The 17,008-nt window shown below is 48.6% G+C and overlaps 1 protein-coding gene across 1 annotated transcript; it reads left to right on the top strand.

The window, feature by feature from the left end:
• Window positions 1–551: 551 nt before the first annotated feature.
• Window positions 552–16,773, top strand: LOC307073595 (tumor necrosis factor receptor superfamily member 19-like). The gene is made up of 10 exons (XM_079733490.1): window positions 552–975; window positions 1,505–1,588; window positions 2,429–2,542; window positions 7,984–8,162; window positions 8,593–8,678; window positions 13,575–13,739; window positions 14,143–14,268; window positions 14,507–14,612; window positions 14,957–15,240; window positions 16,030–16,773. The coding sequence occupies exons 2-10, from the start codon at window positions 1,523–1,525 to the stop codon at window positions 16,032–16,034; spliced, it is 1,131 nt and encodes a 376-aa protein (XP_079589616.1). The 5' UTR covers window positions 552–975; window positions 1,505–1,522; the 3' UTR covers window positions 16,035–16,773.
• The last annotated feature ends 235 nt before the right edge of the window (window positions 16,774–17,008 follow it).

Genomic DNA, 17,008 nt, shown 5'->3' with positions numbered 1-17,008 from the left:
AATGTATAATTGTATCACAAGAGCGCAGATTGACTTGCTGAAATAAGACAAAGCATCATTTGAAGATCGAATCCATTCCTTTACAGAAAAATGCCTGTCAAAACATTTGCGAAATCATTATCACACACAGCCTTTCCCCTGGAATTGATTTCTCCTGCATGCCCAGACATGTTCACTAATTGGCTTGAACTCCTGTCCTATTTTCGCAGGTAGGCTGCGCTCAACACTCACGCATACTCGTACACGCCGCACGTAGGCACATAGAAACACGCACACTTAATAAATATTACAATCAAATATTTATAAAAAAATAAATAAATAGTAATCAGTACTCCGTAAGTCCTTATATGCTCTTATTAGACCGAAGGGGATTTACCTCTTTAATATCAGGGGTGAGGGACCCGAACCCGTTACATTCTCTGTTTCGCTAAGAAAGAAGATTGTGATCCCAGCCAATCCCAGAACAGTGGAGTGACGTCATTGCATGTGCAGCTCATTGAGATGAAAGGGATCGCGAGGGGCTGTGCTCAACTTCAAAACCGCGTCCCGAGTCCCGCTGCCGTACAGCAGCTTTCAGCGAACCGAGCGAGCGGCGCACAGGAAGAGAGAGAGACTATATATAATATAAAGACTTTATGTGTGCTAGATTTTTGCATCGCGTTTTTGTAGCGTTCCCAAAGTTATGATCACAATATTTAGTTCGCAACGTTAGTGCCTGTTGCATTCGCGCAGCTTTGATGTGTCTTGATCATCGGTCAGATTACATATTTGAGATCATAACCCTTCCCTGCCTTTGATCTCTGCGCTGTTTTTCCCCCCCAATCTGGTGGTTATTTTGGACTGGGACATACAGTACGCTGTGTGTACTGTGTAATGTTGCTGAGACGGGTGCAGAGAATACAACAAGGGCTCTCACTGGTGTAGAAGAGCCTTTGAACTTTGTTTTAACAAACTTGGTGGTCAGCATTCTAACAGGTAAGACGCAACACTTTAGGTTTGCTTATTAACTTTTCCTCAGTGTCATTGTTTAATTCTGTCAGCTTGAACCGAATGTTGTCTGCTGCATTCTCTGTTCTGGGTCACGAGTGTCTCGATTTGATTTGATTGTGCACCGCATGCTGAGATGAACACATCATTGTGATATAATAAATCGGAAAATGTGAATAGTGTGGGATCCGATGGATTTGAAGTATCCTTCTTTTTTCATGTTCATTGACTTCTGAAGCATTCAAAATCATTTTAAAGATGTTTAACTGTAAACGGACCTCTTATATAATCTGTCTGGAGAGATCGTTTTATTTCTTTATAGAAATGTCCAATACTTAAGTCAAACTTTATCTTTTTCTTAAAATCTTTCTTTCCTTCATATTTCCACTCATTATTTACTCATTGATTTTTTTTTAACTTTTGATTAACTTTTTGTTTACTCAGTTGCATTTGTGTGTTATATAGATGGTATTATTGTTTATATTAATTTCTGTATCTATTGTTTATTGTTTTATAGCTGCTGTACATCATTACAATGGCCCGAATGCTACGACACATCTCCTTATTTATAGTGACAGTTCAAATCATATTCTTACTCCTGGTGAGTACATATATTATCCCTATCTCTTTATTTGCCTGTTTTCGCCACAGTTATTGATTCATTACAAACCCTTTCATCAGTAGAAAGCATTTAAGATACTTTTAATTGACATCATAAATTACTTTTTTTAACATGGGGTATGATTTTGGGGGTGCCATATCCCTTATGAAGTGACAGCAACATTATCATACTTTGCATTCAGGACGAGTCAGAGGCTGGGGCTGCTGAGACACACTGAAACTATTGTTGAGGGATTATTACTCGGCCCGGCCCAGGCCAGCATGTATTATCTGGTACTGATGAAAGTGGCGATGAAACGCAGGAATCCTTAACAGCCCTTCGCCAGAACTACTCTCAACCTTCCCTTCCCCTCCCTCCCTCCCTCCCTGCCTCCCTTCACCTCTCTCTCTCTCCCCCCCCCCCTACCTACCCCTCCCCCTCCCCCCTCCCTCCGTCCCTCCCTCCCTCTCCCCCTCCCTCCCTCCCTCCCTCCCTCCCTCTCCCTCTCCCCCTCCCTCCCTCCCTCTCTCCCTCCCTGCCTCCCTCCCCCTCCCTCCCTCTCTCCCCCTCCCTCCCTCTCCCTGCCTCCCTCCCCCTCCCTCCCTCTCTCCCCCTCCCTCCCTCCCTCCCTCTCTCCCCCTCCCTCCCTCCCTCCCTCTCCCTCTCCCCCTCCCTCCCTCCCTCTCTCCCTCCCTGCCTCCCTCCCTCCCTGCCTCCCTCCCTCCCTCCCCCTCCCTCCCTCTCTCCCCCTCTCTCCCTCCCTCCCTCCCCCTCCCTCCCTCCCTCCCTCTCCCCCTCTCTCCCTCCCTCCCTCCCCCCCTCCCTCCCTCCCTCTCTCAGGTTCCCGTGGGATCAGCGGAGGAGAGCAGAGGCTGCAGGGAGCAGGAGTACAGGGACCTGTTTGGAAACTGTAAAGCCTGCCAGCAGTGCGATGCAGGACAGGAGCTATCAAAGGTGGGACTTCCAGATTGATTGATAGCGCATTGCATCTCACACTTTAGGCCAGGAGGCGGGAGAGGGGGGGAATGGGCGTTCCAGAAGCAGGTATGGTGTGGAAAATAATCGTTTGAAAGCTTTGTATGATGTATCAAGAGGTTGTTGGTCTTTCTGTCATGGAAGAGAAGGAGTGACCTGCAAACATCAAGTGCGATGGCAACGTGTGCCACTTCCTTTGGATAAATCACTCCCTCTTTCCTTTGCTGAGAAAAGCAAATGTCCCGTTGGGGAGAAGAAAGAGGAGCTTTGTGAAAAGCACACACAGTGTACATTATTATTTATTACTTCCTCTCTTTCACTGTGGGAGCAGCCAAAACATTATTAGCTTTTGTCGAACACCGATCCGTCTTTAATCAGTCACACCCACACTTCTGACCTTGTGGAGCTGAATGGTAGCCATTGTTTTTCCAACCCCCCTCCCCCTCTCTCCCCCCCCGCCCTCATGCACCCCGTCCAACCGTATTGTCTGCTCCGTCTGAAGCAAGCCATGCCTAAGCTTGCTGATCACAGAACGCTGAGGATTCGCACAGTTTTTTTTCTTTCTTTTTTCTCACTGTGTGTGTGTGTGTGCGTTCACGAGTGCGTAACACACACAGATCAGAAGGCCCAGCGTTTGGGAAGCATAGGCTTTTCTCTGGAGTTGTAACTTATTCAACCTCCAAACACACACACACACACACACACACACACACAAACATACACACACGCCCACCAAATACACCCCCACACACACACACACACACACACACACACATAAAGGTAAGTATGGTTTTGAAAGAGGGACTCCTATCAAGTGTGACATCTGTTGCAAACATGCGTTTAAAGGCTGCTCTCCTTTAATCCGGGTACACACAGACAGGTTCTCTGCTGCTGTGGGTAATATGCTCCAGTACCCCTTCGTGGGTCCCTGCCAGCTCAGCAGGCATGCTGTATGCTGCCCGACGCCCAGGGGTCCTAGTAAATCATTGGCTGCTGCCGGATTTGTTCTCTGAAGGTATTGAGATGGTGAGCCGCGCGAGGAACCCGAGACCCCCCCCGCCGGGGAGTTCAAACGCTCGGCGGGTCGGACTCGGAGGAGGGAATGCAGAATGTGAAGAGAACTCTCCGTCGAGCGTGAATGTGGATGAGAGATCTTGGATCTCAGAGCGGTAGTTCTATTCCGAGAGCGCCTCGTAGGCAACAGGGCAGTTAGTGGTTTACTGTGTGTGTGTGTGTTTGTGTGTGTGTGTGTGTGTGTGTGTGTGTGTGCGTGCGTGCGTGTGCATGTGCGTGTGTGTGTGTGTGTGTGTGGCCGCTACCATAGAGATTCGGGTGGAATGTGGCCCAGTTTGTACTGGAAGTTAGCCGTCTGTCTCCCTCTTCAAGGCGGCCGGACAAACATACATTTTTCACTTCCATTTTTCTCAGGATTTTGTGTTAATTAAAATACACACACAAACACACAAACAATCCTCAACCATTTTTGATTATTATCTTTCACATGAATGGCTTTTACTTCAAGGGTCTTGAAAATTTGGCCACTGGCGATTATCGGCAAGATGCCTTTTGATTTGTGAACAGCGTTGGAAGGCTGAGGCATTTCCCTTGCCCGAAAGACTTTGTGGTTGGCAGAGAGAGAGGGAGAGGCAATTATAGGTTTAGCCAGTGGATTTATTCCGAAAAAACAAGCAATGGCTACGACAGTGGAATAAACGCCACAGTTGCAATATACCCCATAGCAGCAGTGACAGCCAAATAATATATTCCCCTTGCTTTTCTATAAATGTGTGGCTACATTTGGAGGATTGCAACCGAGGGAGAGAGAGGGAGAGAGAGAGGATAGAGAGAATCAGAGAGAAAGTGATAGAGGGAGAGAGGATAGTGAGAGAGCAAGACAGGGAGACAGAGGAGAGAGATAGAGAAAGAGAGGGAGAGAGAGAGAGAGAGAGGGAGGAAGGGAGGGAGAGAGGATAGTGGGGGGAGAGAGAGAGAGGGAGAGAGCGAGAGAGGGAGAGATGATACTGAGGGGAGAGGGAGCGAAAGAGAAAGGGCGAGAGAAGAGAGAGAGGGAGAGAAGAGCGAACGAGAGGAGAGAGAGAGAGAGGACATCTAGGTTGGCACAGCGCTCCAACGAACTGGCTTTGTTTTGGCCTTAGTTTTATGAGCAGATCAGATGACTGGTCACCCTGGGAGAGAGACTTGTGATTCGTGGCTAATCTCTCCAGTATCTCTGGGTCTCAACATGCTCCAGGGCTCTGCCAGCTCCCCCCACACACTTCCTTGCTTCTCTCAGTCTCTTTCTTCCTCTCCCTCGCTCCTCCTCTATTTTTTTAACCTCTACTTGTTTCCTTGGTTCTCTCCCTCCCCCTGCTAGTCTCCTTCTGCCCTCCTTTCTCCATCTTAATCAGTCTCTCATTTTCCTTCTCCACTTCTCTCACTCCCTCTTCTAACTCATGTCCTTCTCTCGTTCCCTCTGCTTTCTCTCCCTCTAAACTTCTTGCTCTTTCTCTCTCCCCCTAAATCTCCCTCTGTCTCACTACCTCTCCTCTTTTGCTTTGTGTTCTTCTCTGCTTCTTCATTTTACCATCTGCATCTCTTTTAGATTTGAGGTTTCTATGTTAACTTCTTACCTCCCCTCTCTCCCTCTTCTGCTCTCACTCTACTTCTCCCCATCTAAATCTTTTTTGTTTTTGCTCTCGCCCCCCCCCCTCTCTTTATTTCTTGTCTCCCTCTAATTCTGTCTCTTTATTTGTCGGCTCACTTCTCTCCTCCTCTCCTTTTCTCCATTCCTCTGCTTCTCTTCCTCTTGTTTGTGCTATCTTTCTAGGTCTTTATCTCCCCTATAAATCTCTCCCTTGCTCTCTATCCCACTCTCTGTCTGCTCTCCACAAGTTGTGTTTTGCTTGGCAAACCAGATCAGCAGATAAGGAGGAACGGGGGAGAGCTCAGCTCGTGTTTAATCACAGACATAAAACTCAGTGTGCACACCAATGACAAGACACGCTCGACTGATGACTTGTACCGTAGACCTTGACCACGATTCAATTGTTATTATTGTCCACAGGATGCCGCTTGGAGTCATTAAATATAACCCAGGAATGTCTTTATATTTTTGGCGGGAAGCGATTCCCTCGGGAGAAATTGTGAACTTCAAAACCAAAAAGCGTTCTTGTCTGTATATGACAGATCCCAGAGAGCAGATATAGTCTTGACTCGTGAAAGATGTATTGATAGTGATAGCGTCATCCATTTTGTAGTGGCAGCAATCCACCCCCCCCATTGCCTATCTACCCGGCCTCCACTTTTCCCCACGGCCGATGAAGGGAGGCCCGTGGAGGTGCATCCACCACGCTTGGTCGGGTCTGCATGCCGGCTAATCTGGGGACTGTTTTGTGTCCCCGATGGGGGACAAAGCCATGCAGGGTTGAAAAGGACATTGTCCTGCCCTGGCTGAAGCAGGGGAGGCGGGTAGGGCTCCCGCCGGTGGAGCGGTGCATCTTGGCTCAGGCTGCAACTACGGCCCACCCAGCTCTGGGAGCTTCTGTGTACGTGGCACGGCAAGCGTGGCGCCTCATGGGCAGAGCATGTGCCCATGGGCTTCAATGGTCCTGGGGGTCGGGGTCCATCCCTAGCTAGGCCCAGTCCCTTCCCTTCCCCCCCCCCTCCCCCGACTCTCTGCAGTTGATGATCTCAACAGGAAGGCAGGAGCATTGCTCCCAGCAGCCAAGGTCTCTCTGCTGCTCGCTGGGAGATCCTCTCCCTTTAAGGAGAGCTCACAACAACAGCTGCAGCCGGCCAGCTCGGGCCGCTGCCCCTCCGGACAGGCCTGGCCCGGGGCTCAATGTCAGCCTCATGTGATTGGGAGGGAGGGAGGGAGGGATTAGTTGTCGTCTTCTTCTTCTTCTTCTTCTTCTCCCCGACTCTCCTCACTTCTTTTTGTTTTCTTTGCCAACCGACTTCAGCAATTTACCCCCCACCCCCACCCCCCATCCCTCGAGACACACTTCCACCACCACCGACCCACCCCACTCTCACCCTCTGCCCACATTCCAGACCAACGGCATGCCCAGGCGGTGTAAGGGGACACGAGAGAGAGAGAGAGAGAGAGAGAGAGAGAGAGAGAGAGAGAGAGAGAGAGAGAGAGAGAGAGAGAGAGAGAGAGAGAGAGCTGTTTGAGGCTGACCTTCACTTTAATGACATATGATCACACACATAAGCACTCCATCATCCTGTCGTGGCTCGGGAATGCAGTCTGGCCTAGTAGGTGACCGGCGGACTCCAGGGAAACAGCTGGCGTGTTGTCGCTACAATGACTGATGTCATGCCCACTGGGGAGTTGGACCCAGGACATTGCCCCCCGTCACACGACCAACCAACAAGCAGTCTTCATGTCCGTCAAGAAACTCAAGGTCATTGGGTTTCTGCAGCCACAATGTACGGTATAATTGTCCAACCGTGATTGGTGGAAATTTGTTTGGGGTGGTGTTCGAGGGGTCGGTGCCCAACTGCAAACAATCCTCCTTTGAATGGTGTCTCTCAACACATCCCGCTGGAATATTCAACCTTTAACTCATAGACCTGCATCATCAATACAGCCCTGTCACATTTCTTGGTTTGGCTGGGATACGTTCCTTTTTTATGGGTTTTAGATTGGGATGGGGAACCATGCCTGCCAAAGCTAGTTTAGCATTAGATCAGTGACACCGCCCCCCCCCCCCCCCCCCCCCCCCCCCCCCCCCCCCCCCCACACACACACACACACACACACAGACACACACGTACACTTTGCTTTTTAAGTACACTTCCCATTGGAGGGGCTAAACAATGTCATGAATCCAATCTTATTTTGCCTATAGACTTCGCTCTAATCCTCTTCCCTTTACAGACTGAAGCATTGGCTTCTTACACCGTCCTCTCAATCAGCACAGTAATACACTCGGCTATAATACCACAGTGGGTGTCCCCCTCTAGGTCCTCTGTTATTCAAATGGCCCCCGTCCCTTATGCAGCTCGGCCGAGGAAGGCCACTCATTCACTCACTCACACGCACACACACACACACACACACACACACACACACACACACACACACACACACACACACACACACACACACACACACACACACACACACACACACACAGGGAGTCAGGGACATTATTGCCAGTATAAAATGGACTCTCCAAAGAGTCCTGGCATTGTTCCCCACCAATCCCGGTGGAAGGCCAAGACCGCTGTTTAATTTCAGACCCCCTTTTCAAAAGCAGCCAACCCCTCACCCCACCTCATCCCCCTCCCCCTCCTCCCCCTCCTCCCCCTCCTCCCCCTCCTCCTCCTCCGTCCTTCACACAAGCCGAGCCGCCCAATCAAAACACCAAAAATCTCATACCCAGACCCACTTGTCCCGTTAATCCCCCCAGGAATGTGGCTTCGGTTACGGGGTGGATGCCCGGTGCGTGGGCTGCCGGAGCGCCCGCTTCAAGGAGGACCGTGGCCTGCAGAAGTGCAAGCCCTGCCTGGACTGCGGCCTGCTCAACCGCTTCCAGAGGGCCAACTGCTCGGCCACTCGCAACGCCGCGTGCGGAGACTGCCTGCCCGGGTGAGGCGTCCGCGTTCAGCCTGTGGGGAGAGCAGAGCAGAGCAGAAAAGAGAACGCTCATTGTGCTTTAGTGGTTTTTGCACACAGTATTAATGGGATCATATTGATAATAATTCATTTCAAAAGACACATTGCAAATACATGAAATGGCTCGAGCACTACAAAGACGATATCGGTGATCGTGATGAAAGAACAAACAGACAGAACAGACAATTATATAACACGATTGATGCTTTTATTTGTCACACAACATCTTTGGGCCATACACATGCCATTATAAAACAATGTAATGCTAGCATCATGGCGTGTAGGCTACTTGTAACACAACAAACTGTGAAACAGTTCAGCGTGGACTGCGCTGAACCTGTCCCGGCCCGGTTCAGCGCAGTGACCCGTCTGTGCCCCGTGTGCCCGCCCAACCTCCCCACAGATACTACAGGAAGACCAAGCTGAGCGGCTACCAGGACATGGAGTGCATCCCGTGCGGAGACCACCCCCCGCCCTACGAGCCTCACTGTAAGCCCACTTCTTTTGTTTCTTTCCCCCTGCTCGCCTTCTCGACTCCTCCTTCAGAAACATCTGGCTCCACATCTGTGGGAAACGTGGCGGCCCCCCCCTTGTGTTTTCCCGTAAAGCGAGGCCCTTTCATATGGCGGGCCTCAAGAGAGAAATGGAAAAAGAAAGGAAAGAAAAGAAGGCTCACCTGGGATGTGTTCAGAGGGGGAATACAGATAAAGCAGCTCAACACAAAGGGCTGAAAAGCAGAGGCTGGCTAACCGCTGTATTCACCGCCCAGTGTTGTTGACTAAACTCAACCGGCAATTAGGCCAGAACCAAATGCATCACTTTTCTTTCTTCCTTTTTTTGTTTGTTGTGGTTCTAAACATGCTGGTACAAAGTCATCAGAGGAACCAGTGTCACAGCGGTGGGATGGTGTGTGTGTGTGTGTGTGTGTGTGTGTGTGTGTGTGTGTGTGTGTGTGTGGAACCACTGGGAACAAGACGGTTCCCAGTGGCAAACGTAAAGCGGTGTCGAAAATATAGGAGCAGCCGACTGCTCCTATACTGCTCCTATATTGCCGTCAGTCTGCTGACTGACGGCTGTTGTCTGTATCACTGTGGCTGTCGTCACCTGGGAGGGGGAATGGGGGACAACCTGTAATTTGATATTTCCCCTTACCCCCGAAAAAAGGAAAGAAGGAAGGTGTTTCAATACATCATCACTTATTGCATCATTACAGTGTGCATTGCATCATGATTCGCACATTACCGTCTACGGGGGGGCCTGTACGAGCAGTCAGGTAACTTGATGAGTTCTAAAGAGAGCCGTGAACATAGACGGTCGGGTAATGGAGTGTGACTTCCTCGCGGCGTTTGTGATCCGCAGCTGTCTCTCTGGCGGCTGGGAGCAGCGCCCCCCCCCTCATCTGTTCTAGAAACACAGACAGGCGTTGAGTATCGGGACCGTGGAGGGATTAAAGCAAAAAAAACAAAACAAGACATATTTACACTTAGCTCAAATATCTCCCCAGATATAAACATTTTGTCAAACGCTCCACAGTTGTGTCTACGGTTGAGAGTGTTGGGGTGTTTTTGTCCACCCCCACCCCCTCAACTCGCCATTGTCTGCATACCCCGCCCCGGTTCATCTGTTACTGCTCAGTCCGGAGGCGGTCTCACACAAGAGATCTGCGGAGCAGAACCACGGCCCTTGGAATACATCCACCCGTGTACGTTTTCCTTTTTTTGTCTTTGACAAGAAAAGGCCTGGTATCCTGGACTCAGACGCAGGCGTGTTGGTGTGGATGTAGCGTCTGACGTGCCACCTGTGGGGTGGCTGTAGGCGAGCGTGCCAGGCTCTTTTGGGCAAACAGAAGTGCCCATTATGTCCTGATGCGTATCTGGTGGTGGTGGTGGTGGTGGTGGTGGTGGTGAGGTGGTCCAAATGTTTAACCAACAGACCCTCCCTCCCTCCCTCCCTCCCCCCTCTCGGCTGATATGGGTTGGAGCAGGGTGGTGCAGTCCTAGAGGGCAGAGGCTCCTAATGAGCCATGCTGTAGTGGGTGGGTGTGTGTGTGGGTGGAGGTGGTGGTGTAACACTGCAGCTGTACAGGGGAAGCTAGGGCCAACTGGGTGGTGTTGTAAATCTTAACCACCTACTCTCACACACACGCATGCACAAACACGTATGCACAAACACACATAGGCACACGCACGTACTCACACACTGCCTGTGTTTCGTTGTCTGGTGTGTGTGTGTGTGTGTGTGTGTTTTATGGGCTCCTTAGGGCTCTCTAATGTGTTTCATGTGCTGGGATCTTTCACAGCCACAGAACATCTCTGATCTCACACAGCCTGCTGCAGGAGTGGACTGGAGGCAAACACGTGCACGCACGCACATGCACGCACACACAAAAACGAGCTCTCACACAGACATGCGTGCACGCTGAATGTGGACAATCATGTCCAGGTGATCTCTCTCCCTCTCTCACGCATACACAGAACAAACAAACACACACACACACACACACACACACACACACACACACACACACACACACACACACACACACACACACACACACACACACACACACACACACACAAGGATACATTATAGTTCACAATGAATGAACTGGGAAATCGACACATAGATTTGTAACTCTAGTAGTTGTAAAATATTAATAATACTATTAATAATAACGCAACAAATGATTTCTCTTTATTTTATCGCTAGTGATTCAGGGCTCTAAAATCATGTTAACTTGCTCTCAACTGTCCCTTACAACATGAGAGGCCTTTGTTTCATCCTACAAAACACCAGGGCTGCCCCGGACCTCCTCTGTAAACGCCTCATGCTCCAGTACGCGTGCGGGTTTCTGTGCCATTGTGTCCGGGGCTCTTCCTCCGAGAGGGCTGTTTCCATTTAGACAGCGTCCGGCCCCGCCACAGACCCACGGAGCCACGGAGAGCCCCTGTAGAGGGGCCCAGTGGTGCTTCTTTCAGCCCGGGGCGGCCTCCGAGCTCCATAGACAAGACGGGGAGCATATCAAAGGCCATGGTTTTATTGGTGGAGTGTGGTTCAGGAGATAACATCGGCAGGTGAGGAGGCTTCAATGGGCCTCTGTGCGTCTGTGTTTGCTGCAGCTGTTGGGCCGTGATAACAGGCCCACTTTGTTGTGGTTGGTGTGAGGGTGTGTGAGAGTTTGTGTGGGTGTGGGTGGGTGGATGTGTGAGTGTGTGTGTTTAAGTGAGTGAGGGAGTATTCCTGATTTGATGGTCCAAAGAGACGCAGCAACTACATAAAAATGTAGTTGTTTTCAGATTAATTACTTTAGTATGATTTCTTTGTCAGTGGAGACATTCGGAAATTCACAAGGAATCACATTCTATTATGGTTTCAATTGCTCTGTGTTTCTTTATCTCAACCAGTTTATTATGTTGGTTTATTCATGTCAAATATTTGAGCAGAATAGTAATGACCCAACTTTTGAGAAATGCAGACTTTTGAATTACAGACCGAACCATTTTTCCATTTGGCCCTCTTGGGGGAACAGAATTATTTTGTGTACCCGTAGAAAAGTGCAGAACGGTAAAACACTATTGACTATGGAATGAATCATGAAAGAAGGCCAAAGCTTCCCAGAGCTAAAGTTATGTTTACTCTGCCTGACAGAACCCAGCCCCCATCATGACTAATGTACCAAAGTAAACAGCGATAGAAGAGCATTGAAATATATTTTTCATCATTTTATTGTATTTAGTGTACAATCCCCTTATCTCAAAGAATTGGTTTTATCCTTGATAGCGACCACAGACCATCTTGGTTGTATTTACCATGCAGTTCATCTATTGCCAGTGTTTGTATGTATAGTGTGTATACATTCTCTTCTTGATTTTGGCCGGGTACTAGTGAATTATATTCACAGAGCAGCTCTGGGTGTACCACAAATTCTGATTACTCTTGTTTGTTCAAAATAAACCCACACCCATTCTGTCGCAAGGGCATTGATCCCTAGTCTTACACACTTATACTTGATTACTGATAATGATGGGGGTCCTGGTTTTGTATTCAAACGTAATCCGCAGGAATGCAAGATATCACTTATACTTTATTTTTATCTCTTGAGGTTTTCAAAACAAATCACTCGAACAAATAATCTCTTAATATTACTTAAATAACTTTTTTTTTCATTAGTGCTATGAGCTTTATTCGTTGAATACACCCACATCATTTTCATCACTTTGTGTGTGTGTTTGTGTACACAAAGGTTTGTTGGGGAGTTGCTGTAACAGCATATTTACCCCCTGGGCAGGTAGAGAACTGCAGCGGGGGAAATATGCAACAAATACACACATTTCACATTTCTCTTCAATGTCTCTATTGAGTGTCTCTTTAATGCATGTGTGAACCTGGTCACAAACAATGCACAAGTGCACAAAATAACCCCTAAAATAAAATACAGTCAATCAAAGCAAATCCCCCTATTAAGACTTCTGTCTTACAAAGATGTGAGTGGAACAGTCGTGACACACACACACAGTAAAGAACTGTGTGTGTGTGTGTGTGTGTGTGTGTGTGTGAGACCAGCATGTGTGGGTGTGGAGCCTGCAGGCAAGGGAGGGAGTATGACTGTTAATTATCGACAGAGAGAGAGAAAGAGAGAGAGAGAGAGAGAGAGAGAGAGAGAGAGAGAGAGAGAGACAGAGAGAGAGAGAGAGAGAGAGAGAGAGAGAGAGAGAGAGAGAATCCACCATACGCACTTTTCTCTTTGAACTGCTGTCTCCACCCTCCTCAAACCCCATATTCATTCCACCTTGACCTGGGCTTGTGCTCCGTTCTGATAGGCTCAGAGTCACAGAGTGCTTTTCCCCTAAGATGACTGCACCTGGTTATGTTCAATTCATAACTAATATAACATAAAAGCAGATTTCCATGGAAACCTTTAAATATTGATATAATCATCTGTTCACTCCTAACATCACCTTGGAATAATTTCCACCCACCTCTTATTGAAGGGTAGGTAAACCAAAAAACAAAAATTTCAGTCAAATACGGATCGGTTTGGCTCTCACAAGGTGTGAGTGAACATTTCTGTTCAAAGGTTTTTATTAAACTGACCAACCTGTTAATTATAATTCTTTTTTATAAATTAATATAATTATAGAACTGTGGAAATGCCTGATCAACCGAGTGTGAGGTGGGATTTGACAAAAGGCCCTCTTCACTTGCTCCCATGGAACCCAACGTCTGTTGATTCAAATCCTCTCAAATCTCAATTCGCTTGTTACCCTCCCGTCTTTGTACACCAGCAGTTGCAGATTCTCCCTTGCTTCAACGCGGGTTTCCCTGAATGAGATGCATGTGTACAGCCTGCGGTACAGCACTCAGCCTCCCCTCCTCTGTGTGCAGGCAGCGGGCGTGTGAACCGGGTGCCCCTGCCCTCGGTGACCTCCAGCCCCCGGGACATGGCCCTGGCGGCGGTCACCTGCAGCGTCCTGGCCACCGTGCTGCTGGCCCTGCTGGGCCTCTTCGTCATCTACTGCAAGAGACAGCTGCTGGAGAAGAAGCCTGGAGGTGAGTGACTGGCAAGTCGACAGACCGACGGACAGACAGGGAGACAAAAAGGCCAGCAAAGTAGACGGAATGGAGGGCAAAATAGTTAGGTGGACTTGCAGGCATTGGGCTGATGGAGACGTAGACAGGAAGTGGTGCGTTTGTCATTCCATTTTTCTTGGTCGCTGGGGGGGCTGGAACCTATTTTAGATCGCTATCGGGAAGAACAACCGTGGATGTTAGACTCCCTCAAAATCAACACGACAAGATATCCAGAGAACATATTCCTTATATTGACCTTGAACCATCCTGTGTGTGTGTGTGTGTGTGTGTGTGTGTGTGTGTGTGTGTGTGTGTGTGTGTGTGTGTGTGTGTGTGTGTGTGTGTGTGTGTGTGTGTGCGTGCGTGCGTCCTGCAACCTCAGCCTCCATGAGGTTGCAGGACGGGCCGTACAGCGGGGTGGAGCTGTCGTGTCTGGACTGCCGCTGGCTCCCGGACTTCCCAGACCCCATCACCTGCCAGTGTCACCTGGTGGCGGGACACACCTATGGTACGTACTGGGCACCGACTGCTGTTAAGGACGTCCACACTTACAGACAAACACCTCACTCAAGGTTTTTAATAAGGGTGCGTGTTTTTTATGGTATGCTTCAATGATGTGTCCCTGAAGTGTAATCTAAACGTGTTATCTAGAAATAGTCAAAAGTTACCCTCTGCTCTCAGAGGCTATAGAGGAATATGTCATAATGTGTGATGATGACGGTCTGATGGGTCCACTGGTCCTTCAGGTCCGGTCCACCTCATCCCGTCTCTCTGCTGGGACGAGAGCTGCCGTCTGGACCTGGAAAGCCGGGGCCACGATGCCTTCCATTCCCAGATGAACTTGAGCTACGGGTGAGTCACGGGTCTAAAGCATCTAAAAGAATAGTACACAAATATGAGGACGTTCTATGAATCGGCATACACAATAAACAATAGGTTTTTCAAAAAGAAAAAAATGAAGAAAAGAACAACATTTTTTTCATAGGACTGTAACCACTCCTTTGTAAAGGTAAAAACATTTAGTCCTATTCGTCTGGGTCCAAAGACACGAGACGACCAAGTGTGTACAACTTATATTGCTCTCAATGATGTATATGCTTTTAGACTCACTGGGACTAGAACCAGGCTATGGGCTATGTGTCCGCACTCACACAACAGTAGAGAAGTTTAAACGGTTCACATCCAACGGTCCACAGGACTCCCAACCAGGACCAGGACCAGGACCAGGACCAGGACCACGATGGCTCCCAGGACCACAGCGGGTCAGAAACCCCCCCCGAGCTGGCCTCAGCAGAGACCTGGTACCCCGAGCGCTCAGAGAGCCCTGTGACGCCGCAGCACAGCCCTGAGATGGCGCTGAGGCGCCTGGAGCGTTGTGGGACAGCGGAGGAGGAGGAAGTGGTGGGGAAGGAGGAGGAGGAACGTTCCCGGTCGGGCGAGGACGTCCAGATGAGTTCACCTGACTGCTCAGCTTTGGAAGGCAAGTTCAGTTATTATTGAATTATTCCCAAGAAGGGACATTATTACTTGATTCAGGGTGATAATTATACTAAGAGTAATTATATTTATTACATATTTTAGTGATGTAAAATTGGATGGGACTTAAAGGCAGCCTTGATCATTACATCCAGTAAACGACAGGCAAAACAACTATGGTACTGCAATATTATTAAAATCCACACACACAAACACACCTCTATCAACAAAATCGTGGAACCCTGTCAAGTGAAGCAACATGGTGGGTTGGTGGGAGGGTGAGAGGTCCTGGGAGAGAGGGTTGCCTTCCTGAAGAGATTGGGCTCGATGACAGCGAGCGGGCCGAGACAGAGAGCCTGCATTCCCTGCCAAGCAGCTCTAGAGTAGAAACATGTCACCGCCATGGCTCCAACACACACACATAATGTTCTCTCACACATACTGTTCTCTCTCAAACCCCCCCCCCACACACACACACTCTCCTCTCTCTCACACGCACACTACTCTTCTCTCACACACGCACAAAAACAGCACATGTGGACACCGATTATTATTTTTTTTGCTTGAACATTAGTGCTGGAACTCAGCTTTGAAGGGCACCGACTGTGTGTGTGTGTGTGTGTGTGTGTGTTTGGGGGGGGGGGTAGGAAGGGAGCATTGTCCAAGCCAAGTTCTTTGATCTTGGTACAATAGGATACTGTTTTAACTCTACTGGGGTGAGATCTGTTACTAACGAGGGTATGAGTGGGTGTGTGTGTGTGTACACCCCTCCGTTCACACTCTCTTTTTCCAGGATGACATGGGTTCCTCTGGCTGGCGTCCCACCCTTGAAGCACCCTGGACTGGACACAACAGCCGCAGCCAGATCCTGTTTCAGATCTGTGCTGTGGAGAGTTCCCACAGAGATTGCGCCAGCTCCAGCCCTGTGACTGAGGTCACCCTGCCTCTCCCAGAGCGGCTGCAGCTGACCCCCAGTCACCCATCCAGGGAGCCCAGAGGGCCCAGGGAGGGATATGTACATACGCAACGCAACCTGCGAGCACAGCAACCCGGGTCAACGATCAATAGATTCAAAAGAAAAAAAAACAAACAAGGATTTTTTTTTTCTTCTAAAAGGCTTATTGAGAAAATGTGAGCCTGCAAAAACTCTCCAGGTGGAGAATTGAATGAAGTTGAAATGTTGAATGACGTTTGTTGTTGTTTGAGAAAAGCTTTGCACCTTCACTTGTAAATGAGCACAGCGCCACAAAACTAGCAGCCTTGCTTTATGAAGCTTTAGTCTGTTTTGGTGTTTGTTCTTTTTCAAATGTGATACTGAAGATCATACTGAGCAAGTCAAGACAATGAGGAATGTTTGATCAAAGTGTTTGCTGTAGATACTGTACATTAGTGAATAGTTTAATATTTTTGTAACACTGAAGTTACTGACTGCATTATTGCATCATTTTTCCCTTGAAGTTCGCGTGCTGGTGGTTGTGCCAAGACCACACCTTTTGATATCATTTTACATATTTGTAAATAAAAAACATACAAATAATTATTTGATTGTGTGAAATCCGACACGTAATTATTCACAGGCATAAATCACAGTAATCTCAGGTTTAAAAAGTTACCAAACCAGTGATTTTAGCCACCCGCTCGTAATCTCACTCCTGGCAGAGTGTGAACATTGTTATGCTAACACCTGTAGCCTCAGCTCCCGGTAATTACTGAGGGCCTTGAATCTGTTGAAACACATGCGACCCACGGAGGAGGCGTCCCTACGGCCTAGT

Source organism: Pollachius pollachius (assembly GCF_949987615.1).
Source record: "Pollachius pollachius genome assembly, chromosome: 3".
Classification (NCBI taxonomy): domain Eukaryota; kingdom Metazoa; phylum Chordata; class Actinopteri; order Gadiformes; family Gadidae; genus Pollachius; species Pollachius pollachius.
Note: the sequence above shows the minus strand (reverse complement) of the source record. Positions and strands in the feature narration are given on the sequence as shown.

Coding starts and splice junctions, on each gene's coding strand:
- LOC307073595 (XM_079733490.1), top strand. CDS start 1,523: ATGGCCCGAATGCTACGACACATCTCCTTATTTATAGTGACAGTTCAA. Junction 1,589..2,428: donor AAATCATATTCTTACTCCTG/GTGAGTACATAT, acceptor TCCCTCTCTCAG/GTTCCCGTGGGATCAGCGGA. Junction 14,613..14,956: donor CAGATGAACTTGAGCTACGG/GTGAGTCACGGG, acceptor AACGGTCCACAG/GACTCCCAACCAGGACCAGG.